The sequence below is a fragment of the Kwoniella bestiolae genome, chromosome 4 (genome assembly GCF_000512585.2).
Source record: "Kwoniella bestiolae CBS 10118 chromosome 4, complete sequence".
Taxonomy (NCBI): Eukaryota; Fungi; Basidiomycota; class Tremellomycetes; order Tremellales; family Cryptococcaceae; genus Kwoniella; species Kwoniella bestiolae.
In genome coordinates, this window is record NC_089244.1 from 1,348,213 (window position 1) to 1,372,951 (window position 24,739).

Below are 24,739 nucleotides of genomic sequence, written 5' to 3' on the forward strand. Positions count from 1 at the left end.
TCAAATCAACTCCCCAATTAACTTCTCCAACCCATCCAAAGCCACCTGCGTGTCCTCATCCTCATCATCATCCTCTTCCTCCTCTTCAGACGGTATACCATTATTCTTCATCAGGGATCGTCTGAGTTTCTGATGTACTTCATACTTCAATCCTCTCAAGGAGGCCCTCAATCCCTCTAACTTCTCTCGTTTTGTTCCACCAGGCAATGGTCCCATGTCTTCTTCTTGCGTATTACCGAGAGAAGAAGAAAGGAGTTTTGAAATTACCAAAGCTAGGTATCCTGTTGTTGCTTTTGTGTAGATCTGTACCTTGCGTCAGTATCCATCCAACTACCTGAGCGTGGGTCAACTTACGTTCTCATCGTCAGAGTGGTAGCTCGCGTAGATCTTTGAAAGGTGATGAGTGATAGATGATGGATCAAGACAATGACATTTTCGTAGACATCCGTATTTGCCTTTACACGTCGGATTGATTTCTGAACATGACAGTTAGGTACCAATCCTTCCGCTGTGGCTCAGAAGAGTCATTCAGCTCACTTGTACTAGCAATCATCCTCGTCATCTCATCTCCCAATCGGAGACATTGGCTGAGTACCCCCACAACCGTAAGCAGAAGGTCCTGTTCCACGTCCATCTCGATACTAGCTCCCGATTGTTGGATATCCTGTATATCTGCACCTAATGAGCTCGTACTCGTACTGGGGACGAAGTGCGTTCGGTGCAGTATCAAGCGGGCTAGACTCGTTACACCACCTTGCGTATTGACAATCTGAGCTGCCCGGATTAAAGAGTCACTGGAAATGATCAGGAGGAGGAGCTGAAGGGATTGTATGACGCAACGGGATACTATCAAAATCTGTCAGCGCAACATATATCAGTCTGAAGACCTGTATACTACTCACTTTCGACTGTTGGTATATCGTCCTGATTCAGGACAAGGCTAGTACCAGCAATGATGATGGTCATAAAATCGTCGATGAGGCCCTTCTGAATCTGCTCAGATTCCGAGTAATCTTCATCAACGTTGTTGATAGTTACTACGACGATTTGTAGCAAAGCATAAATGTGATCGAAATCAGGTGGGTTCTCGGTAGGTAGTAGCTCCTGACCAAATACATCAGCTCAAATCCTTGCCTGGGAGACAGTCTACTCACCAATCCTTTCTCGTGCAAATCGAACCTATCTTCAAGTACCTTCACTTCCGCTTTCAGGCTTTTTGCTATCTTTTCCAATACACGACCATCCTTCACAGCCGTTCCGTATTCGTGCCAGGAGCTTGATTGGCAGATACGACCAAGTGTGATAGAAGCGAGCAAACGCGTGCTCGGCTAGAGGGAGATGTCAGCTCAACGATTTGTGTCATTGGGACTGAACCTACACTGATAGAGGGGTCAGGGTGGAGAGACGAAAAGATCTTTCGTATCTTCTGTGTCTATACTGGCTTCAGCTTCTCATCTCAATTATCGAGCATGGGTTGTAAAACAATGACCCACAGCATTGTTACCCTTCCCCTTTATATTCCCATCCAAAGGTCCATCTCTGACTTTCAGATTTCTCAACAACAAGTCAAGTACCTTCTCTGCATCGATCTGCAGTATTTGATCCACTCCATCCTGCAAGGTAGCTAAGAAGAGCATACAGATAGTTTCCATAGCCTTCAGCACTGTCAGCTTTGCTCTCAATAAGGCATTGGATGTAAGACTGGAAGCTGACTCACTAAGTCAGGCTCGTCCCCTCTAGCCTCCATGAAGCTTTCCCAGACCTTCTCAACCTGACCACATATATTCATCTTGGCTAACCAACTCTCATCTTGCATGTTCTCAAGGATATCGATAGCGCTGTAGATACACACGACTCTATGAGCTTCGGCATCGATTTTACGCCCAACCCAGCTCACCTAGTCCTCTTGAATGACATCCCCATACTCGGATCCACAATCCCATCAATCAGACATGAAAGCTCATCCATGAATCTCCTATTCTCCCCTTTCGAACGCATGTCAGATACCGTCTGAGGTGCTCTGGCCAATAACAATTCCTGGTGATACCATATCTCGTCAGCCGCCATGGATATCTTTGACACAGGCAGGCGAAGGGCATAGAGATAGGGACCGAAGAGGAACTCACAGTCATCAAATTGCCCGACCCACTCCCCGCCTCATCATTATCCGTCTCATACTTCTTCCTCAGTTCTGCATAACTAGTTTCCGGAGCAGTCTCGTCCGCCCCCACCTCATCCTTGGTGACATTCGAAATATCAAGATCCCCCTGAGACACCTCAGCCAACATCGATCGTTTACCTCCATAGGTTCTCCTCGCTCTCCCTCCTGATCCACTTCCACTTGCTTGAGCGGTGTTTGCCAGTAGGCTCGTACCCTCTGTTACCTTTGGTGAGGACTTCGAGGGAGATTCAGGCATAGACTGGGTACGAAGAAGGGATCTGGAAGGAGTTGTAGGTTGGGGAGGCTGAGAAGGAGAGTTTGTCATTGATCCGCCGAAAGAGCTCTTATCGTCTTCGTCATCCTCCTTGTTGGGGCTCGGCTTCAAGGGGGATAAGGATATGGGTACAGCACTCATACTTTGAGTCTTGGTTAACATCCTCCTCATTCCACCTTGTTTACCCAACTTGGGTCTACCGACGTCCAACGTATTGGGCGAGACGTCTTTACCAGGTGAATCGAAATAGTCTTTCCTGGGGGAAACAGCTGAGAACAGTTCCTCGTAAGCCGAGGGGGAGCCTTGAGGAGTATTCGTCCTGGAGAGTGATCGTAGTTTTCTAGGTGGGGTTGAAGGTGCTCTAGCATCAGGAGGAAGAGGGGGCGAAGATGATGGAGGGTGAATATCGACTTTGGGAGTTGAAGCTGATTGATGAAGTTTAGGAGGACGTGGGGTCGAGCCCGCTCTTGATGTTTGAGCTACTATATTGCTAGATTTTGATCTCTTGGTGGGAGGAGGCGAAGGCGATGGCGTCCTACTGCCTGAAGGGGATGAAGGCAGACTCCGAGCTGACGTGAGTTTCGCACTTGAAGATCCTGCACTGCGTATTAAAGGAGAAGATTGCTTTTCAATCTCCATTAACGATTGACTGCTTCTACCTCTTTTCGATATCGGTGATCCATCCTTGACTAAATTCTTCCCCTTGCTGATACCTCCTATGGGACCAACGATGATCTCATCACCACTACTATCCGTGTCCTCTGCTAATGCCTCGGCTTTCCGTTTTTCTCTTATGACTGATGCCTTTCTAGAATAGGTCTTTCGAGCTGAGAGACTGGTTGAGCGGGTCAGACTGACGGGTGAAGAGGGGATGGAAGAAGGTGAAGTGGTCATGATGAGTAATCGATGGAGTGACGGAAAGGCTGAGGGAGCTGATGGAAGATTCCAAATTGTCGTTACAGGTTGAGGAGGAGGCAGCGTTCTGGCCGGTGTCCAGGGCTGAATGGCTGCGTGGGAGTATGCCTAAGGGACAGCTAAGTCTGGCTACTGTGGTATATACTTTCTATGGTGTGATTTATGTGAGATACAAGAAGAGTCTGTATCATGATATGCTGTTGAGAAGAGAAGAGGAACAAGTAAAGGAGAGAGAGAGGAGGACAGGACGAGGTTTACATGGACAGCTGCAGGTATAATCTTGCTGCACTACACTCTTCGATGGGCCCCACAAAAGCAACTGTACCGTTCCCCTTTTCGGCGATATCCGCCCTACACCACACACCGATTACAGTATAATGATCATTCCTGATCCCCATCTATTTCAAACCCACTCGATCAGTTGAATATCAGAGGCTATCGACTATCACATAAATCATGAGTCACATGTCGATCATATCATATCATACAGAAACCGTACAAATCCCATAAAAGTAAGAACAAAGAACCCGAAACGGAAAGTAAAGAAGAACATCCCTTGATCCCTCATCTATCAATAACATCTTACTCCGAATCTTCATCCAAATCTGACATCTCGATATAAGCAGCTTTCTTGGTCGCTCCCCTACCAGCTCGAGGAGCTGTCTTACGAGGTGCGACGGGGGAAGGTTCAAAATCATCTACCAGCAGTCTATCAATCCCAATCAAAGTTATCAGCTATCCTACAGCGCGGAAGTGAAGGACGCAAGGAAGCAAGGAAGCAAGGAAGCAAGGAAGCAAGGAAGCAAGGAAGCAAGGAAGCAAGGCAGGAAGGGAGGGAGGAGGGAGGAGGGAGGAAAAAGGGGACTCACGAATCATCGAACTCCGATGCAGATTCTTCAGACTCCTCTTTAACCTTCTTAGCCTTTGCTGCAGGTGCCTTCTTGGCTTTACTAGCGGCAGCAGGTTTAGGAGGAATTATATCGACATCCGAATCGCCATCGGAAACCACAGCTGGCTTTTTCTTTGGCGCAGCTTTGGCTTTGGGTTTGATGGGTGTGTTCTCTAACTCATCATCTGCGATCGACATTTTGGCCGCCGGCTTGGTCTTTGTCACCGCAGTACTGAGTGTGGCTTTAGACGAAGGGACGGTGTACACTACAAGACAGCGTTCCGTCAGTCAATGATGGTATTGATCATGATTATAGGGCTCACTATCGTCATCGGAGTCATCAAGATCCATCTTCGTCTCAATCTTAGCTTTTGGCTTAGCAGCGGGTTTGGCAGCAGCTAGCTTCTTGGCAGGAGGCTTGACATCCACATCTTCGTCCGACACGTTTGTGCTAAGTCAATACAATCAGTCATGTCCATCTTGGCTCCTGTACACGAAGATAGTAGCTTACCTATCTCGCTTGGGAGGAGATTTCTTGACAGGTGAAGCCTTAGCCGCAGCAGCTTTAGGCTTAGCTCTAGGTTTGGCCGCAGCTTTAGGCTTGAAGTCATCTTCCTCATCATCCGTATCTTCACCTGCAGCTCGCTTCTTCTTCTTGGCAGCAGCTTTGATAGCACCTTTGGTTTTGGGTTTCAAGCCTTTGAGAGCGAGAGCATCGTTTTCCAATAAAAGCTGTATATTCTTGGATCAACGATGAACTCATGACATTGGGCCGAGAAGCACTTACGTTCCACTCCTCAAGGAATTTATCCAAGTCGGTGTTCCAGATATCCTGGGGAGACAATTTGAGAAGCTCGATGAGTTCTCCCTCCTTCGCATCTCTTTCAGCGAGAAGTTTGTTGACCTATTATGAAATGTCAGCAGATGGTCTATTGGGTTAGTCCACGCCGATACTCACCTTTTCAACAGTCAAACTCCAGATAGCCATACCCAACAAGTAATCATAATCACTCGCCATACCCTCTTCCTCTTCTTCAAGAGCCGCTTCAGTCTCCCCGGCATCTTTAGCTTGAACCTTCTTAGGGAAAGGTCGGAATTTCAAAGCTCTCAACTCATCGACAATGACAGCCTTCTTTTTGTTGTTGACGTTGAGTTCCTTGTTGATGATCATCTGGACAAATCGAGCCTGGTTGGAGAGTTTCTCGAATTGTTTATTCAATTCATCGGCGAGCCATTGCTAAAAACCGATCAGCGTCAGCTTTCATCTCCATCTCTCCTCATGCTGGAGCAGGAATCCGGAAACAGAACTGACCTTCCTGAGACCATAATATTCCAGACGTTTGCCGTAGAAGTCGGATAAGATGTCTTCTGCATTTGCATACTTCCTGATCTTTCCGTTGAGATCAAAACAGACCATATTACCGGTACTAAGTGTAGTAGTCATTTTGAATCGCTTCTCCAGACCTTCTTCCTCAGCAGCTTTCATGTTGGCTTCAGTCAAGTGAAGCTTGAAGTGGACGGTAGATTCGGTGTGATGTTCTTCGTAATCCTATAAACGCAACTCATCAGCATTGGAGCCGGTGAAGCCATGTTTGTTGCTGATGTTGTTACTCACCTTTATAGTAGCAGGAACTTTGTCACCATTACCAGTAGTCATCTCCTCAATCATCTCCTTGAAGTCTTGGGTCCATTTTCGGATCGGCAATTCGGTAATCTCGATCGTCTTGTCGTCGATCTTCTCAATAATACCGCTAACCTTGTATTTGTCTTGGTCTATTCGCTCGATGGAACCCTGTCAACGCATATCAGCTCCAAGCTAATTTCTGCATGTACTTTTTCTCTGACTCACCTTGAAACCTCTGAACCAAGGGTTCATCTTCTCTTGCTCTTCGCCTTTCATGAGTCGACGCAGATTCTCAACGATTTGAGTAGGGTTGTAATTAGGAATAGAAGTACTCCAACCTGTCATCAACGTAGGTCAGCTTGTGTTTAAATAGAATCCAGAAATCAGCTTACCAGTACCGATACCATCCGCACCATTAATCAACACCAAAGGTACAGTAGGAAGGTAGTAATCTGGCTCAATACTCATACCTTCTTCGATGAGGTAGCTGAGAAGACCTTCATCAGCAGGATGGAAGATGGCTCGGGTCATTCGAGGGATAGCAGTGTAAATATAACGAGGACTGGCAGCATCTTTACCACCCTGTTACATCGGAACATCAGCTCTGTATGTTGTGAGGCAGATGTATGGTTGTGTCACTCACTGAAAGACGAGTACCGAATTGACCGTTGGGCGATAGCAGGTTGATATTATTACTTCCGACGAAAGTTTGAGCCAGACCGACAATGGTAGATGCCAAGGACTGTTCACCATGGTGGTACGCAGTCTTCTCAGAAACGTAACCGACCAATTGCGCTACCTTGATTTCTTTGGTAAGATTTCGCTTGAAGGTAGCGAACATGACTTTTCGTTGACCAGGTTTTAGACCATCTGCAACTGATGGAATAGATCGCAAGTTGTCCGCCATGGAGAAAAGGATAAGTTCCTTGTTGACGAAATCGGAAATTGGGATAACATCGGTATCATGGTCAAGGAAAGTACCGGGCTATGGAGGAGAGGCTCAACGAAATGATTCGAACGATCGCAGAGGCAACGATCGACTCACTTTGAACTGTCGAAGCCATTCTTTACGATCATCTGCCTTCTTCTTGCTGAAAGCCATATCGATGAGGCCTCTATCTTCAGTCTTGAGGGTATCGAAAGCTAGTCGATGTCGATCGAGATCGGCGAAGTATTTCTGAGCATCTTTGGAGTCACTCGTACCCAAACCCTAAATCTATTGATTAACTTGCAGCTCCTGTTTGTAATTATTGACTACCATCGCTTACCTTGTAGTACTTAGAATCCCAACCTCGACCGTCATTGTTCGCAGCTTTCCATTCCTCGTACTGAGGCATGGTATAGAAGGTATGCTCTTGCTTACCCTTCCATACTTTCACGATAGGGGTGATGAATTCCAGAAGGAAATTAGGGATCTTGAGAAGAGACGGGTAAGAGTGTTCGAGGAAATTAATAAGAAGACCTTTGATATGGGAACCATCGTGATCCTGTTGGAGCACCCATTAGCGCAAGTAAACCTGAGATCGAGACGAACCGGTGACTCACCTGATCGGTCATGATCATCAAATGACCATATCGCAAACTGTCAGTCGTCGTGTAGGTTTCTTTGTGTTTCAGACCCAGAATTTGTTTGATGTGCTGAAGTTCGACGTTCTTGATAATCTGGTCGTGACCAGCTTCTCGGACGTTCAATAATTTACCTCTTAGAGGGAAAACACCATATTCGTCTCGACCGACGACAGCCAAACCAGATACAGCTAAAGCCTTGGCGGAATCTCCTTCTGTCAGGATCAAGGTACAGTTCTTGGCGTTTCTTCCTCCAGCATGGTTTGCATCTTCAAGCTTGACGATACCACCAACTCTGAACAATGGTCAACTTCACGCTCAAATATACGGGACTATGCCTACTCACCGACTTCGCTTAGCACCATCCGTTTTCTTCATGATCTGATCTTGCTTGAATCGAGCCCAACTTAGCACGTTGTCGATGATACCAGTTTTAGCCACTTCGCGCGTTGTCAGCTATTCACTTGACCCATCAAGCTGAATTAACTTACCTTTCTTGATGAAATCCTCCGAAAGATCACATTTACTTCCAAAAGCAGATGACTTGAGCGTAAGATTCTCTTTGGTTTGGGAGTCGAAAGCGGGATTTTCGACAAGAGCATTGACAAAGATCCACATATGGTTCTTGACCTGGAAGGGTTTGACCGGAGCAGCCTTGTTCTTCTTCTTGATTTGGTCCATCAATTTGTTCGCTAGCTGTGTGGAGACCATATCGACGTGGGTACCACCTTTGGTTGTGGCGATGGAGTTTGCGAAAGAAACCTGTTTCATTTCTCCTTCTGATAGGGTAAATGCGATTTCCCATCGTTTGTTGACGACTTCGTATACGAGAGGAGGCTTGTTCATGGCAGCACCTTCGGCTGACGTTGAGGCACTAGGCGAATTTACATACATCTCGACGTACTGCTCACAACGTCAGTAATTGAATTATTCTACATTTCCTATGGGATACTCACCTGCTTGAAACCCTTGATCTTTAGTCGCTCATCGTTCAAGAACACCTTGATATCTTTGACAGTACCAGCCATATCGTATACTCGCTTCATCAACAAAGCATTGGTGTCATCGTCGATACCAGTCATACCAAATCGAGGTAGATCAGGAGTGAAAGTGATTTTAGTCCATTCTTCCCCTTTCTTGTTCTCAGTGATCTGATCAACAAGGATATCCTCGTCAGCTTTGGGAGGTAAGCCTGAAGAAATCAACGTACCTTTGGAGAACCTTTCTTGTCCATATTATTCGAGAAGACTTGCTTGTACTTCTTGCCATTGACTTTATCGGCGGTCTCGACGACTGATTATGAGGTCAGCACATACTCTAGAGATGATGATGGATCGCACTGACTGAATTCGGTAGAGTAAATATTGGCCAACTTGGCACCATAACCGTTACGACCACCAGTCAGCTTCTTCTGATCATCATCGAAGTTACTACCCGCAAGTCTGTGGCCAATCTATTGTCAGCTCAGTTAGAAGATTTCTACACCAAGAGTTGGCCAACTTACAGATGACCAAAGATGAGTTCCGGAATCATAACACCTTCCTTCTTGTGCATTTCTACAGGAATACCTTTACCATTGTTGTAGACGGATATGGTGTTCTTCTCTCGGTCTATCGTGACCTTGATAGAGTCCATACTAGGGTCGTTGATCTGCAGGAAATGTCAGCTGTTGGCACGAGCTAGCAAGGTGGAAGCAAGCTCACTTTATTATCTGCTGCATTGACTAGAATCTCGTCAAAGATCTTGAGGAAACCAGGTACAAATGTGATGTCCCTAAAACGAGATCTCGTCAGCTTGGGCACGAAAACTCTCAGCCTGATGCTGATAGCCTACCCACCTATAAATCATCCCCTTTGACTCTTCATCAAACACCCACATCTTTTGTGAGATAGCTTCTACGGAACCGATATACGTATCGGGACGTTTCAAGACGTGCTCTCTTTGCGATAGCTAAACAGAAGGAATAAGCTGAAGTCGCAACATGCATAACGCCAAGACTCACCTTTTGATATACTTCACTTGCACTCTTCTTGTTTGCAGGAGCAGCGAGACTTGGTCCAGCTCCAAAGTCTTCCTCATCCTCTTCTACAACTTTGGCCTTTGGCTTCACAGGTGAATCTGCCATTTCAAAGTCATCTTCTGAGATGGAATCGTTAGGTAGGTTCTTGGAAGCGAGAGGAGTTTTCTTGGTGGTAGCTTTCTTAGCTGCTGGTGCCTTTGGAATATATCTCACGTCAGCTTCCTACTATTCCTCTCTCCTTTCTCCTCAGCATACTCTGGTGTATAGGCAAGAAGGAATTCTCACTTTGGGAGCTTTGGGAGCAGCCGCTTTCTTAGCTGGAGCCTTCTTCTCTGCTGCTGGCTTTTTAGCCTTGGTGGGCTGGATGTAACCCTCTGATTCGCTTCCTCCATCATCGATGACAAAGCCATCGGATTCACTGTCTGACATGGTGGGTGAGTGATTTGTTGGACCAGTGGTGAGATGTCGAAGGTGATGGCGAGTGAGTGGTTGCAGTGAGATTAGAGGAGTTGTCGGGCGGAGTCGGTTGAGTGATACTGCTGTGCTGATTAGTATTGATGATCTAGTGAGGTTGAGATGAGGAAAGAGGGAAAGGCTATGGTTGATGATACCCATCTACCATCTATATTTATCTATACAGTAGTAGGAGAGATGGAATGTACTGTTATTTTGCTTTTGGTTGACATACGATACCGATCAGACGCGTCCTTAATCTCACCTCTGCTTTGTTTGTTTACCTTTCTATCCTTGCACGCACGTGGCCAAAATGACGTGGCATATGTTTGGCTGATATGATTGATACCAGTAGTATGTATGCATCTCGGTTATGTAAGAGACACTTGACGGTCGTCACCACCCAGCATATCATCGCGTCTACTTTGTTGTCCTTCGCAGCTCACCTATACCTATACATACTTCACAGCTTCAGCTCCCAAACCCAACATTAACTTACCACTTACAACGAACAACACCGTTGGCTCTTGACTTGCAACTAGTAGATCAGATCATACATAGCTGTCTTGGTATACTCACAGGCACTTCGACGCCATGTCGCGTCAACAGCAAAACCCATTCGACGATTTACTGTCGGACAACCCACATCCTCATCCCAATCAACAAACAACACAGGATGATCCTTTCGGAGATGACGAGCCAAATCTGTTTAGTCCATCAGGAGCAACACCTTATAGTCAAGGATCTAGAGCTAGTGCTGGAGTAGGTTCAGGTAAGCCTCAGCAAGGTTATGCTCTAGACCCATTCTTTGACGAGTAAGTGCTTGCATACGGATGATTATCCTCAGCTAGGTAGGCCCGACATTGTTGAAGCTAATATGTACCTTTACTGCTAGTGACGACGAATACGGAGGAGGTGGACAGCCCAGTGGCTATATGGCCCCTCAGTCGTCCTCAACGGTCAATGTGAACCGTTCATTCGGACGTTCAGACCCTTCTTTACTAGAATCACATATGCCTTTAGCTCAATCCGGAGCTGTACCCGCAGGGTTTGCCGGACCACCAGATGATAAGCAGTATCACCCCTCTTCATCAGCATCAAAAGCATATGGACTAGGTGGAGGGGATCCATTCGATGATGATATGGAAGGACCATCGGCATATTCATTCTCTGCTCCTGGATCGGGGCCATACTCAGCCCAGAAAAAACGATCAAGATGGCAGAGAATAAGGGAGGATCATCTGACGGATGTGGATTGGACATTCGGGTTGAACAAGATGTTAGGACGAAGAGGGAAATTCGATGGTGTGCCTCGAGAGATAGCTTTGAATGATGCGGAAGGAAATAGAGTAAAAGGTTATGAGAAGAACTCAGTGACTACTGGGAAATATGGTCCGATAACCTTCTTGCCAAAGTTCTTGTTTGGTAAGCAGCTTGCTTCTCCAAGGCTCTGCAATCTCTTTGCGACGATGGCTGATACTTCGATATGTTGCAGCCGAATTTTCCAGATCTGCAAATCTGTTCTTCTTGTTTACTGGTCAGTTGGCTCGATCTCTCATTTTTACGTATGGTAGCTGACCAAATGAATATACAGCTATCATTCAACAAGTACCAAATGTATCTCCTACTGGTCGATACACGACTATTGTACCCCTTGCAGTGGTATTGATAGCGAGTGCTTTCAAAGAGATCAAGGAAGATCTAGTATGTTTTATTGACAATTGCAAACCCTGTGAAGGATGCTGAACATTGCTTTGTACCTACCAGAAACGGCATGCTTCCGATCGGTCGCTCAACAACAGTATAGCTCAAGTGCTCATCAATCAGGCATTTCAACCTAGACCATGGAGGAGGATACGTGTTGGAGATATTGTCAGATTGGAGGCAAACGCCTTTATACCTGCAGATGTGGTTTTATTGAGCAGTAGTGAACCTGAGGGCTTATGTTATATAGAAACGGCCAATCTGGATGGGTACGTCTTCATTCACTCTCTCTTGCCAGCTCCTAATTGACATTGCGGATGACACGCAGAGAGACCAATTTAAAGATCAAACAATCCCACCCCTCCACAGCGACTCTCACCAACCCTCAGGCAGTCTCCCTTCTCCGAGGTCATCTCCTTTCCGAAGCTCCTAATTCATCTTTATACACTTACGACGGTACCTTCCATCTCTCGTCCACTCACCCAGGATCCGCTCCTACCAAAATTCCCGTTGGGCCTAATCAAATGTTACTCCGTGGTGCTCAGCTGAGAAACACGGAATGGGTTTATGGTGTTGTCGTCAATGCGGGCCATGAGACGAAATTGATGCGAAATGCTACGTAGGTATTGAGTTCTAGCAACCCGAGATTGATTATGCTGATTCTAGCTCATGGATAGTGATGCGCCCGTCAAACGAACTGCTGTAGAAAGACAGGTTAACAGGCAGATCTTGTATCTTTTCGTATTATTGCTCATCTTATCATTGGTCTCTACCATTGGAGGTAGCATTAGGACGGTAAGTTAGCTATCAGACGCAGACTGTTCGCCCTGTGGCTGACGAATGAGTGTCTTAGGCTTTCTTCAACAATAAGAGCTGGTACCTGCGGTTGGCAGGCGAAAGACCGAACAAAGGTGAGCTTCTCTCTTGGAATGTGTCACTGAAATGCAGCTCGCTGACGGACTTTCGCACAGCTCGGCAATTTATCGAAGGTTCGCTGGATTACCAAAGTGAATGACGACGTGGATGCTGACGCTTTTCTCTAGACCTCTTGACATTTATCATTTTGTACAACAACTTGATCCCCATATCGTAGGTGCAGCTTCTCTAGCCCCTTCTATCATTCAAGCTGACACTTTTATAGATTGATCATGACAATGGAAGTTGTTAAATTCCAACAAGCCTCTCTCATCAATTCGGATCTGGACATGTATTACGCTCCCACCGACACTCCAGCTCTATGTCGAACATCATCTTTAGTCGAGGAATTAGGTCAGATAGCCTACATCTTCTCCGATAAGACTGGAACTTTGACGCGAAACGAAATGGAATTTCGAGAATGTTCTGTCTTCGGTACGATGTATGCTCAGACGGTTGATGACAATAAGCGAGAAATGGGTCAAAAGACTTTCGAAACGCTCAGGCAAAGGTGCATGGAAGATAGTGAAGAAGGTGCTACTTTGAGGGAGTTGTGAGTGTTTTTCGATCCTTCGATCTCGTATGCTAGAATAATATGCTGAATATCTTGTACAGCTTGTCTCTCCTCTCCGTATGTCATACTGTCATTCCGGAAGAGAGGGAGGGTAGAATGGTATATCAAGCCTCGAGTCCTGATGAAGCTGCTCTCGTCTCTGGTGCTGAGATGTTGGGATATCGATTCCATGTAAGTTAGCTTCATGAGCAGTATTGGTCTGTCGTCACGTTTAGCTGACCACAATGCTCGACAGACACGAAAACCTAAATCTGTGTTTATCGATGTCAACGGTCAATCTGAAGAGTACGAAGTTTTAAACGTCTGCGAATTTAACTCGTCTCGTAAGAGGATGTCGACAGTTGTACGAGGCCCTGACGGGCGAATCAAGTTGTACACCAAAGGAGCAGATACAGTGATCTTCGAGAGATTAGCTCCTGACCAAGAATTGACGGAATCTACTTTGGTACATCTTGAAGTAAGTTTGGCAGCCAGATTAGTGATATGAGTAAAAGCTGATACCTCGTGCCGCTTAGGATTACGCGACTGAAGGTCTTCGAACTCTGTGTCTGGCCTACCGAGAAATATCAGAAGATGAATATGCGAAATGGTCAATGATGTACGATCATGCCGCTGCTCAAATGCATGGTCGAGCAGAAGCACTGGATAAAGCTGCAGAAGTCATTGAACAGAACTTGGTGTTGCTCGGTGCGACCGCTATCGAGGACAAACTCCAGGATGGGGTACCGGACGCTATCCATACCTTACAACAGGCTGGTATTAAGGTGAGCTGGGATGAGATCGAACATAACATCATCGTCCGGGAACGCAGCTGATGTGATGTGGTTTATAGATATGGGTCTTGACTGGAGATCGACAAGAGACAGCTATCAACATCGGTCTGTCTTGTCGATTGATCTCTGAATCGATGAATCTGGTATGTCTACTACACGATAGCGTATATTCGTTTCCGGGGCTAATGATCCAATCTTCATTCCATAGGTCATAATCAATACCGAGACTGCTACCGAGACTTCTGAATTGCTTAACAAACGTCTCTTCGCTATCAAGAACCAGAGGATGGGCGGTGATGTCGAAGAGCTAGCCTTGATCATTGGTATGTCTCAGCTTGCATGGGATGTTTGCCGCGCGCAAGCTGATGATGATTGTTTGTAGATGGGAAGAGTTTGACATACGCTTTGGAGAAAGATTGCGCCGATGTTTTCCTTGAATTAGCTGTGATGTGCAAGGTGAGTCGGACAAACTCAGAAACGGGATATATGCTGATTCTCCTATGCTCCTTAGGCTGTCATCTGCTGTACGTTGACAGTATCTCTCTATCATATCCGCAGTTTACTAATCTTATCCTTTACCAGGTCGAGTATCCCCCCTTCAGAAGGCTCTCGTTGTCAAATTAGTCAAGAAAAGCACCGATGCGCCCCTACTTGCTATTGGGGACGGTGCGAACGACGTCAGTATGATCCAAGCTGCCCATGTGGGCGTTGGTATATCGGGTGTAGAGGTGAGTTGTCTGATCCTCAGGTAATGAAAGTGTTGCGATCAACTGACATTGACCTTGAACAGGGTTTGCAAGCGGCTCGATCTGCCGATGTTGCCATTTCGCAATTCAGGTTTTTGAGGAAGTTGTTATTGGTCCATGGTTCTTGGAGTTATCAGAGGTTGACGAAATTGATCTTGTGTATGTTGCTTCCTTTCCACTGTTGTTGGCGGACTGAGTACTGATGATATGGTCGAACAGACTCATTCTACAAGAACATCACATTCGCCTTGACACTCTTCTGGGTATGTCGTATTTAGCTACTTTGGCAGCCATTGAGGAATCAAGCTAATGGAATATACAGTACTCATGGTTCAACGATTTCTCTGGACAAATCTCATTCGAAGGATGGTCAATGTCATATTACAATGTCATCTTCACGATCTTACCGCCGTTGGTGATTGGTATATTCGATCAATTCGTCTCTGCCAGAATGTTGGATAGGTATCCGCAATTGTATCAGTTGGGTCAAACGAACCATTTCTTCACTCCTGTGAGGTTTTTCTATTGGGTGGGGAATGCTTTTTACCATAGTGTTGTGAGTGTCTGTTCCTCTCTCTCTTCACCGTCTATCCCGCCATACTCTGTTGAGCTGTTGACTAATCACTTGGTGATATGTTTAGGTCCTATTCCTCTTCTCGGTGTTGGTATTTTACAATGACCTCATTGCGTCGGATGGCAAAAACTCTGGTTTATGGGTATGGGGTACGACCTTGTACCTTGCAGTTCTCTTGACGGTGCTGGGAAAAGCAGCTTTGATATCAGAGTAAGCTATGTTTCTCGTGTTCCATGCCAGTAACTAAGCTGACGTCGCCTTGTTTGTCGTTGTAGCGTATGGACGAAATATACTCTTGCTGGTGAGTTTCCACCGTATCTCAGATTCAGTTAGAACTGTATATACTTATTGTCCCCGTAAATTAGCCATCCCCGGTTCTTTCGTATTCACCATGGTCGCCCTACCTCTCTATGCCATCATCGCTCCACTTCTGAATTTCTCACTAGATTACAAAGGGATCGTACCGAGATTATGGGCAGATGCGGCATTCTACTTCTGTCTCGTCTTGTTCCCTGTTGTTTGTCTTCTAAGGGACTACGTATGGAAGTAGTGAGTGACCCATCTGTCAAATACTAGCCCACCTATTGGTCGAGAGTTGCTGATTGCTGAGGGTCTTACGCGATAGCTATTCGAGGACATACCATCCTACGTCTTATCATATCGTTCAGGAGATCCAGAAATTCAATTTATCAGATTACAGACCAAGACAGGAACAGTGAGTCTCCTTCTCATCCATGAAACAAGCATGTGATCAGATCCTCATGTGATTGGTGAACCTTGTAGATTCCAAAAGGCAATCAAGAAAGTACGAGCCACTCAACGTATGCGAAGACAACGTGGATTTGCCTTTTCCCAAACGGAGACTAACGAGCAGGATCAGACTAGGTTGATCAGGGCTTATGATACGAGTGTAGCTAGACCTTCGGGATACTAGGTGGAGAAAAGGACGGTAGTTCAGATATTTTATGAAAATAGTTATATGAATGCATGGATGAGTCAAAGTATTGGAAGTTATTTGAATATACAATATGATATGCATAGTATCATTGACTCTCGTCTCGTTAGAAGTCCAACAAAGCAGTATCGGTTATGAGATCTCTAGGTGGTGGTGTCTTGGGTCTTTCATATATCCTCTCAGGGATATCGCAAGGTAATCCATCGTTCTATCACATCGATCGCAAGATCAGCTGATGAAGTTCACATTGCTATCCTCTAAGCTGAAAACTCACGTCAATGTCATATGCTGCCCAACGTAGATCCCTCGACGAGCCTGACATCTCAGCATGGACATAACGCAGATCATCACCCGGATGACCACGGAACAAACACAGTCGTAAAGTCTTGCCTGTCGTCCAGGCGTCACCTGAGCGAAAGCACGGAAATCAGCTGCTTTGTCTCATCAATCTCAATTAGGTAGCGGATTGATAGGCTGGCGTAACGAACCAAGTTGAGGCATCAGTATAGCTCTATCACCAGTATCGAAATTTGCAGGTTTGTTTTCGGCTGTCATGAGCTTCGTTGCCATTTGATTACAGACGATGACCTCAGCAAGAAATGTATCAGCTGATTGGCGCTACGTCTTGAGTCACTCAGCGGAAATAATTGAGGGCACTGACTGCGCATCGATGGAGTGTAGTAGCTTGCCCAACTTTCTGTTTCACCCTATACCAATTTTGTAAGCTGGCGAGCGGAAAGCACAGGTCGAGACAGCTTACAATTCCATCATTCTCCTTCTTGTGTTCATATCTAATCCAGGCTGTCTGAAGTGGAAGCTCAACGTATCGATGACAATCAGATTCACCTGTGCGGTCGTCAGCTTGCTCTGATCGAAGATAAGGATCATTACCAACTAGCTGACATACCTTGGGATGCGTTTCTAGCCATTCATCCAGCGTGTGCAGAAAAGCTATCATCTGAGTTTGGGTGGGTATTCGTACGAAATGGATACCGTGAATGATATCGCGGGGCAGTGCTAATTGCATTAACGTTAGCTGAAGACAATATGACCAGTAACAATACAACTTACTGGAGCGAGTCCTGGTAATCACCTCTGCGACCGAACGGACTCTTTCCGCCGTTATGCCTCCTTCTGTATCTGATTGCCTCTCTGCGTGAGCTTTCGTTGTACAGATACCCTAAAGTGGTAAAACCAGCTCACCTATAACCAACACTTCACCTGCTTCTCCATCCTCAACCTCAGTCTCACCAATACTAGTCATTCTAGCATTCAGCACTATCCCAAGCGCAACAGCAGTCTTCCCTATCCCCGGTGGACCAGAAATCTCAATGGCCATCCCAGGAGTGATCGCGGCACTATCTTCCTTCTCTTTGCCCTTCCTTGATGATCTCTTAGGGTGTCTACGACGATCCGGATCGTGGAAATGAGCTATCAGGTGATCTATCGAGGTGGATGAGGTGGAGAAATGAGGTAGGTGAGCTGAGGAGAGGAGGTCGGCGGCTGTTGATGCTTGTATCTGACTTTGAGGGGGGTTGCGATTCGATATTGGTTGAGAAGATGTGGAAGGACCAGCTGAATAGGAGTCAGCTGCGTCAAAGGTCTCCAAGTCTAGACTAGCTTACCTCCATATGTCTCGATCTGTTGTAGCAGGTCTTGAGCTTGATGTTTCGGTATCCCAATTTCTATTGTCAAAGAGTAAGCTCTCAGCGACATACCTCAACGTGTACGGCAAGCCAGCTTACCTGCACTTATGTCGTTTGCCGAGAGCTGCTGCACGTCGAATATAGTCCTGTACCCAGCATCGGTCAGAGCGGATTTGAGCGTCCGACTGAGGAAAATAATCAATCAGCTGGAGATTGATGGTTGATCTGTGAGGCAGTATTCTATTCTTCACGCACGACATGTTCAGTACAGATATGGGCTGCGAGTGATATGTGCTGTGAGCAGCAATCTGTGAGTCTACCATATCTATATGACTGCTTGTTGTATCTTGAACAAAGCAGAAGGAGGGAGAGAGAAAGCAAAGTAAAGTCAACGGCAATCGCGTCGAGAGAATGAGGATGAGGTGGTCAATCGAAAGTGGAGGTGATGGATGCATAACCAAACATAACATTACTGGACCGGTGTATCTAAATGAGCTACTCACATTGCCAGATCTCTGTCTCTTGCCACGTGTATCCCATGCCTCTTACACCTGGGGCCGCGTTTGCGCGTTGTCACTGTCAGTTGAGAGGTTGAATACAACAGACGACGATGATGATGATGATGATGATGCATTGTTAGAGAGACGATATATCAACATTCTCACCCAGACAAGTATACACTGTACAGCTTTAGACGAGACAGAACCTAGTTCCTTTCCATTTGATCCTATTCTCAGCACTACCCCTCGTACCAAATTATATCACACCCCATTCGCCTCGGGCTTGCACATTCTTCATTAATCCCTCATCATGGTATGTCATAATCTCCCTTTATGTTCCACGACATACCTCCAATCAACGATGCCTAAGCAGTCCAAGGATCCAGCTGATCTGACTATCCCTTCCAGTCTATCATGGAAAACAATGGTGGCTCAGTAGTAGCGATGATAGGTAAAGATTGTGTAGCCATCGCTTCGGATTTAAGATTAGGGAATCAAGCTGTTGGAATAGCATCAAACTTTGACAAAGTGAGTCAACCTGTAATCTTCTCATTTTCGGGATGAATAGCTCATGATCTTTTCTAGGTTTTCCCTGTGAATGATAAGCTGTACTATGGATTACCTGGTCTCGCTACAGATGTATACACATTGTGAGTATGGTCTCAGTACTAAGATCATGTTGATTGACCTTTTACTGATATACGTTCCCTTGGATGCAGAAAAGAACACCTTAGATTCCGAGTAAACATGTACAGAATGAAGGAAGAGCGAGAGATCACGCCCAAGACTTTCACCCATCTCGTCTCAAGTACATTGTACGAAAAGAGGTGAGCTAGCGTACCAGACTCCGGCTGACAGGGCACAATAGCTGACATGGCTGTACTGCAGATTCGGTCCATTCTTCATCGAACCTGTCGTAGCTGGTCTTCCCACGCCAACGGAGTTGGATCCTCATCCCAAACCATTCATCTCCACCATGGATACGTGAGTTGTTTCCATCCTCGTCCAAAGTATCCAACTGACGACCGTTTATGGACTTGTAGTATCGGCTGTGTAACGACACCAAAAGATTTCGCAGTAGCTGGAACAGCAGCAGACAAGCTGTACGGTGTAGCCGAAGGATTATGGGAACCAGATCTTGTGAGTCAGCTTGATGTTGCTCGACGCAGTGCATAGCTGACAGAGATTGACTGGTTCACAGGAACCCGAGGATCTCTTCGAAACTGTCTCTCAGACTCTGTTGAATGCTGTAGATCGAGATGCTCTGAGTGGTTGGGGTGCAGTCGTGCACATCATGTGAGTTTTCTCCAGATATCGTTCGAGGCTGTACTCAGGAGTACTGATCGTTGTCGCTTTCAGCACCCATGACAAGGTGATTACCCGAACTCTTAGAGCTAGAATGGACTAAGAGGGGTTTGGGAGAAGAAGTAGATGAGCACAGACAAGTGCGCAAGATGTCAATGACGAAAACACATGTATATCATTCACACAAAGTGCTTCTAGAATCCCCTTCCTACGCGTGCACGGATATTGACGTCAAGTGCTTCATGGCATGATCAAGCAGACTGATCTTCTCGTGAAATCGCACAATCCATCCAATACACAAAGCTAACTGCCTCAAACCCTATAACGTTACTTCTCCTCAACCCAAATCTGACCAACCTGTCTCCCTTCCCGACGCATTCATGCGATGTGCCGGAGCTGCATTGCTAGAATTAAGAAGGGTAACAAGTCATGCCTGCACAACGCACAATATGAGCCTTCTGGCTACCTTTCCGAGAGGGACTCATGATAAATATACATCCACTCACTACATCCCTGGGGATCTCGGCAGGTCCATCTGACTCCGTTCCTAGGACAATCTACAGTCAAATTCATCAACACACAGTCACTTGCTCTTAAGCTAGGATGGTAGATGATGACTCACAGCAGACCTCATAATATCCGCAGGTGATGACTTGTCTCTCTCCGATATCTTTCTTGACCAGACCTGCACACAAAATTGACTTAGGATGGTCCTGTTGAATGAACCTGTGAAATGGGATTATGAAAGAATGGGATATATAACATACCTTCCTCGACGGGTATGGCATCTGGAACAGCAGAGATGGTAGAAATGAGTGCCAGAGCAGAGATGATAGAGCTGATCTTGAATGACATTGTGGTCAAGTTGAATCAAACGAAAAGCTCATGAGAGGAAGAGATAAACATTTGCACAAGGTATATCACCTGGTTATATACCCCCTGCTGGTACTCTCGGCCATCCGTCAACTGACTATCTGATCGTGATCTCAACGGTGCCAAGAAGTGATGGATCGTGTTCCTCTTCGAACACGACTTTGATGGAGCTAGTCCATAGTGTTTGTGTATAATTCACGGTCAGATCTCATCTGATGGTCGTCAACCACAAATAAATCTCGATTCCCCCACTCAGCGAGGCGGTACTACCTTTCGAGGGGGTGTGGGGAGTACGTACTCAGCTCAGGTGAAGGCACTTGCCTGCCAATGATAGGAAGCGAACGTGTCAAGACAATCTGAAGACCAAATTCTGCTTCAATCTAGACCTTTCTCTTTTGATCAGATCTGAGGCGATGCGTTGTGTTCATAAGTCAAAGGGTCAGCTGTTCATGTCCAAGTGGGATTGACGTATTATCAATCTCTGGAATGGCTGTGTTTTGCGTATGGTCTCGACCAAATACAATCAATTCCTTGCAGACAGCATCAATCACATACGATGTATCGTGTATACAGGCATTTATCTCATCGCTATTTCAGGAACGATCTTGAGACGATGGTCCACTCATGGTTGTTAGTGGACTAGTCATTCACCAAATTCAAGACTTTGGGATGATAGGCTTATTAGGGCAATCGAGGTCTAAACAGAGAACGGCCAAGAACAATGATCCAGATCTCTGCCAGATTGATCTTGCATAGGGTTTCTCTGCGACTCACCACAGCCAGCGGGGTTCTGGCATGTGAACTTGATCCCCGACTTTTGACACCCTAGCAGTATACAATCAGGATCGTTAAGTCATATCGTATCTTGACAATCTACTCACAGCAGACTTGACCATAGGCGCAATGGACTTCTTGTCGTTTGGCAACGTCCGGAATGACAGTCCTCTCCATCAATAAATCTAGGTGTACCAGATCCAGCTGAAGCTTCAGCCAAAGAACATTTTGACAGAATGATGATGAGATCATGCTCATGAGACTTACCGTTACTATCAGAAACTGGAGCTGGAACAGCCAAGGCTACGCTAGTCAAAGCGAGGAGGAAGATGTAAGCAGATTTGACGAACATGTTGAAGAATCTGTGTTGCGAGAAGTTTCTTGAAGTGTTGCTAGTCACTTTGTGATTAGAAGATGAAGATGCTCAGAATTTATTCGATGAAGTGCTTCGCAAAAGGGATATATATTCTGACAGGTTTCGAGATGGATATGACAGAACCGCGATCATGTCTGTGGAGATAGCATAAATCAGCTGCCTCACGATCAAAACATCTGAACAAGTGAATGATTGATCATCCTATTTGATTATTCGGTTCCTCCGAGGAATCTAAATTTAGACGAATCAAGTAATGATAAGGTATATGTATCATAGATGCCCTTCGTAAATAGGCTGCTTTAGAGAGACGATCAGTGATGAATGTGGAAATGATCTTCGGCTCGGAGCCGCCTTATCCTCCTGGGAGAGATCAGTTGTTATTCACTGTCAAACTTGATCTCGTGTCTTCGTGGAATGGTGCATCAATGATCTATATACAAATTTGTATTATACTTTTCTCCCAATACTCCTCGTGATTTTACTGCTCCTCATCCAACCAATCAAGGAACTGAGGAGTGAAGTAACTCAATATGATACTAGCACCGGCCCTGACCATACTTTCGGTAGTCTCAAATGCCATCTCCCTCAAACCGTATATACCCTTTTCGGCACCAGCAACGACCATGGCGTATTCCCCTGATACCTGATAACAAGCTGTTGGGTGGTCGGGCGCATATTGTGCACAATCAGATATAATATCGAGGTATGGTAAGGCAGGTTTGACCATTAGGATATCGGCTCCTTCTCTTGAGTCTCGTTGCTATGGAATATAAGTTAGCTGGTGCGATCGATGGGAGGATGGTGAGACACTCACGATAGCACGTCGGGCGAGTGATCGAGCATTGGGAGGTAATTGATAGCATTTCCTATTCCCGAACGAGGGCGCTGAACCAGCAGCGTCTCTAGATGTCACACGTCCATCAACGATGTGTTCACATGAAAATGGATTGGCAAACTCACCTGAAAGGTCCATACAATCCACTCGCGAATTTAGCAGAGTAACTCATAAGCGCACATCTATTAGCCAAACCAGCATGCATCAACCCCAATTTGATCGCTCTAATCCTTCCATCCATCATATCACTTGGCGCTACACAATGAGCACCGGCCTTGGCATATGCGACAGCTACTTCTGCGATTCGTTGAGCGGAAGGTTCCATCTCGATCGTAGGTTGATTCGAGTGGCCGGGGTTGGGCAAGGATGATAAGATACCGCAGTGCCCGTGGGAGGTGTACTCACATAGACATACGTCGACTGTGAGCATGAGCTGAGGGAAGAGCTTGGCGAGGAGATGGAGAGCTTGGATGACGGGTGTTGAAGGATCGTCGGCGGCACTTCCCCGGGCGTCCTGTAAATAAGATCGGGGATGTCAGCTTGCTTTGATAAACTCCTAGATGGGTTCACCCCACCCACCCTCGCCACACCGCATCGTACTGACACTACCTTCGTCTTGCCTCCCGTTCTGAGTCGTCATTCCACATCCTGACTGGCCTCCCCGTCGTCTTCACCTGATTATACAGAAATCACACTAACCTTCTCCATCTTCATGGGCACACCGAACAATATCACACCCTTCAAACCCTTCTTCACCAACGGCGCCAAAAACCCTTCAAGCTTGTTCAGTCCCCATCGTTTCTGTCCCGGTAGAGAGGTTATGACCTCCTCGGCATCGGGATCATCAGAGATGAAGATGGGGTAGATGAACATTGATTTAGTGAGGTTTCGACCGTTGGATTGCCATGATCGGAGAGTTGGGTGGTGTATACCCCCATGAAGGATAGATCTGCACGATAACCGACAGTTAGCGGCAGTGGTTGATGTTCTGAGATTATTGATGGGAGTCTCTGTAGGAAGCAGGGAAGATACCTACGATACATCGAGAGGAGGAGCTTTGAACTGATCCGATGGACTGGGTGTTAGCTGGATGTTGTGCCAGGCTGCGGAGAGAATGGAGATATCTCACCTCTGACATCTTGTATTGCTATTCGGATATGGCTTGTACAAGCTGCGGGTGGGTGTCTGGAGGGGGAAATGATTATACGTGACTATCTAATGAGTAAGACTGAGCTTGAGTCATTATTGATTCTCTTACCAGGTTATGGGCTCTTTCGTACGAGTATAGTATTATTCCTTTTTTTGCTTAAATTCGGCTAACTCCTACAATCGTCACATACTAGCTGTGTTGATTTCCCACGGTTGATCCACTCTATATTCCACCCTTTAATTACCTCATCCCTCACCCCCTCACCTCGACTAATTCGTCTGGTTGATACTTCCTCGTTCGCACATCACACGACTCTACTGTGGTGAAATATCAAACAGCGAAATCAATCGTTACAAATCTCACTTTCCAAATACTCAATATGTCAACCCAGCCTCGCCAACCGACTCAACCTACACAAACACAGGTCGAAGCTGGCCCCTCGACAACACCAACACCGACCGAACAACCCCCAGCGGGTGTCCTGAAATTACGTGGTGGGCCATTAAAGAAGCAGAGGGTGGTATGGAGCGACGAGACGGTAGATAATGAAGGTATGGGAAAGAAGAAGTCGAAGAGTGGGTCTTACTTTTTCCTTGTTATCCCTGTGAATGGGAATATCAGGTGAGCAATTGAGTGGGGCAAATCACTAACATCCTTTGATATGTCATTAGTATGCTGCATATACCATAAACCAAAAGCGTTCGATGAATCCTCCGACGAATCTTCCTGCTCATCATCCGACGAAGATCATTCTCCCAGACAATCTAAATCACACAGAAAGAGTAATGGGAAAGCTCAGAAGCAGAAATCAAGAGATGGGGGTGATGGAGGAGTTGAGGAGTTGTCGGATTCGCAGAGTTCGGAATCGGATGGTGGAGCGGGTGATGGACGTGCTAGGTGAGTAATCTGCAACCTCATTCATGGCCAATAGCTCTTCAGTAGAAAGGGTTAAAGACTAATGTCATACTTGACATGATAGACCAAGTAGAAAACCTAAAAAACAACATCATCATTCACACGATTGCGATCATCATGGTAAAGGAAGGGTAAACAAATATGACATACAGCCAAAACCTTCTGATGGTGCATCAGGACCACAAAATTAAGATAGGTCATGATGAAGGCCAATAGCAGTAT

General features: G+C 46.0%; 9 protein-coding genes across 9 annotated transcripts; 3 read left to right on the forward strand and 6 right to left on the reverse strand.

Moving 5' to 3' along the window:
* Nucleotides 1-3,329, reverse strand: I302_106081 (uncharacterized protein; the record flags this gene model as incomplete). Its single annotated transcript, XM_065870194.1, has 10 exons — nt 1-303; nt 355-476; nt 538-846; nt 903-1,104; nt 1,155-1,328; nt 1,379-1,432; nt 1,494-1,655; nt 1,718-1,838; nt 1,898-2,037; nt 2,127-3,329. 10 exons carry the CDS (start codon nt 3,327-3,329, stop codon nt 1-3), a joined length of 2,790 nt encoding a protein of 929 aa, XP_065726266.1.
* A 603-nt stretch (nt 3,330-3,932) lies between these two features.
* Nucleotides 3,933-9,878, reverse strand: I302_106082 (uncharacterized protein; the record flags this gene model as incomplete). Its single annotated transcript, XM_065870195.1, has 24 exons — nt 3,933-4,059; nt 4,220-4,505; nt 4,563-4,690; nt 4,751-4,971; nt 5,027-5,143; nt 5,198-5,476; nt 5,552-5,788; nt 5,855-6,031; nt 6,089-6,201; nt 6,256-6,445; nt 6,507-6,848; nt 6,909-7,073; nt 7,132-7,350; nt 7,409-7,724; nt 7,776-7,869; nt 7,921-8,332; nt 8,386-8,580; nt 8,640-8,722; nt 8,774-8,871; nt 8,934-9,079; nt 9,133-9,202; nt 9,267-9,379; nt 9,432-9,644; nt 9,735-9,878. The coding sequence occupies 24 exons, from the start codon at nt 9,876-9,878 to the stop codon at nt 3,933-3,935; spliced, it is 4,485 nt and encodes a 1,494-aa protein (XP_065726267.1).
* Nucleotides 9,879-10,496: 618 nt separating this feature from the next.
* I302_106083 (uncharacterized protein) lies at nt 10,497-16,122 on the forward strand (the record flags this gene model as incomplete). Its single annotated transcript, XM_065870196.1, has 27 exons — nt 10,497-10,717; nt 10,798-11,327; nt 11,398-11,439; nt 11,497-11,606; nt 11,670-11,875; nt 11,935-12,225; nt 12,284-12,401; nt 12,460-12,517; nt 12,578-12,595; nt 12,650-12,695; nt 12,748-13,074; nt 13,137-13,266; nt 13,331-13,552; nt 13,611-13,859; nt 13,928-14,011; nt 14,077-14,191; nt 14,251-14,324; nt 14,380-14,392; nt 14,451-14,596; nt 14,659-14,773; nt 14,834-14,877; nt 14,937-15,170; nt 15,256-15,398; nt 15,464-15,489; nt 15,554-15,737; nt 15,814-15,903; nt 15,972-16,122. 27 exons carry the CDS (start codon nt 10,497-10,499, stop codon nt 16,120-16,122), a joined length of 3,987 nt encoding a protein of 1,328 aa, XP_065726268.1.
* Nucleotides 16,123-16,249: 127 nt separating this feature from the next.
* I302_106084 (uncharacterized protein) lies at nt 16,250-18,112 on the reverse strand (the record flags this gene model as incomplete). The annotated part of the gene is made up of 11 exons (XM_065870197.1): nt 16,250-16,351; nt 16,418-16,551; nt 16,632-16,731; nt 16,805-16,850; nt 16,904-16,989; nt 17,051-17,160; nt 17,215-17,283; nt 17,347-17,718; nt 17,769-17,828; nt 17,889-17,974; nt 18,045-18,112. The coding sequence occupies 11 exons, from the start codon at nt 18,110-18,112 to the stop codon at nt 16,250-16,252; spliced, it is 1,233 nt and encodes a 410-aa protein (XP_065726269.1).
* A 591-nt stretch (nt 18,113-18,703) lies between these two features.
* On the forward strand, nt 18,704-19,697 carry I302_106085 (uncharacterized protein; the record flags this gene model as incomplete). The annotated part of the gene is made up of 7 exons (XM_019191832.1): nt 18,704-18,817; nt 18,875-18,939; nt 19,009-19,116; nt 19,178-19,273; nt 19,333-19,429; nt 19,491-19,585; nt 19,649-19,697. The coding sequence occupies 7 exons, from the start codon at nt 18,704-18,706 to the stop codon at nt 19,695-19,697; spliced, it is 624 nt and encodes a 207-aa protein (XP_019046462.1).
* A 307-nt stretch (nt 19,698-20,004) lies between these two features.
* I302_106086 (uncharacterized protein) lies at nt 20,005-20,449 on the reverse strand (the record flags this gene model as incomplete). The annotated part of the gene is made up of 4 exons (XM_019191833.1): nt 20,005-20,027; nt 20,101-20,151; nt 20,217-20,279; nt 20,362-20,449. 4 exons carry the CDS (start codon nt 20,447-20,449, stop codon nt 20,005-20,007), a joined length of 225 nt encoding a protein of 74 aa, XP_019046463.1.
* A 674-nt stretch (nt 20,450-21,123) lies between these two features.
* On the reverse strand, nt 21,124-21,593 carry I302_106087 (uncharacterized protein; the record flags this gene model as incomplete). Its single annotated transcript, XM_019191834.1, has 4 exons — nt 21,124-21,164; nt 21,242-21,292; nt 21,349-21,426; nt 21,509-21,593. 4 exons carry the CDS (start codon nt 21,591-21,593, stop codon nt 21,124-21,126), a joined length of 255 nt encoding a protein of 84 aa, XP_019046464.1.
* A 502-nt stretch (nt 21,594-22,095) lies between these two features.
* Nucleotides 22,096-23,590, reverse strand: I302_106088 (uncharacterized protein; the record flags this gene model as incomplete). Its single annotated transcript, XM_065870198.1, has 6 exons — nt 22,096-22,377; nt 22,432-22,519; nt 22,578-22,966; nt 23,152-23,401; nt 23,489-23,514; nt 23,582-23,590. The coding sequence occupies 6 exons, from the start codon at nt 23,588-23,590 to the stop codon at nt 22,096-22,098; spliced, it is 1,044 nt and encodes a 347-aa protein (XP_065726270.1).
* A 391-nt stretch (nt 23,591-23,981) lies between these two features.
* Nucleotides 23,982-24,708, forward strand: I302_106089 (uncharacterized protein; the record flags this gene model as incomplete). The annotated part of the gene is made up of 3 exons (XM_019191836.1): nt 23,982-24,177; nt 24,274-24,499; nt 24,582-24,708. 3 exons carry the CDS (start codon nt 23,982-23,984, stop codon nt 24,706-24,708), a joined length of 549 nt encoding a protein of 182 aa, XP_019046466.1.
* Between the last annotated feature and the right edge of the window lie 31 nt (nt 24,709-24,739).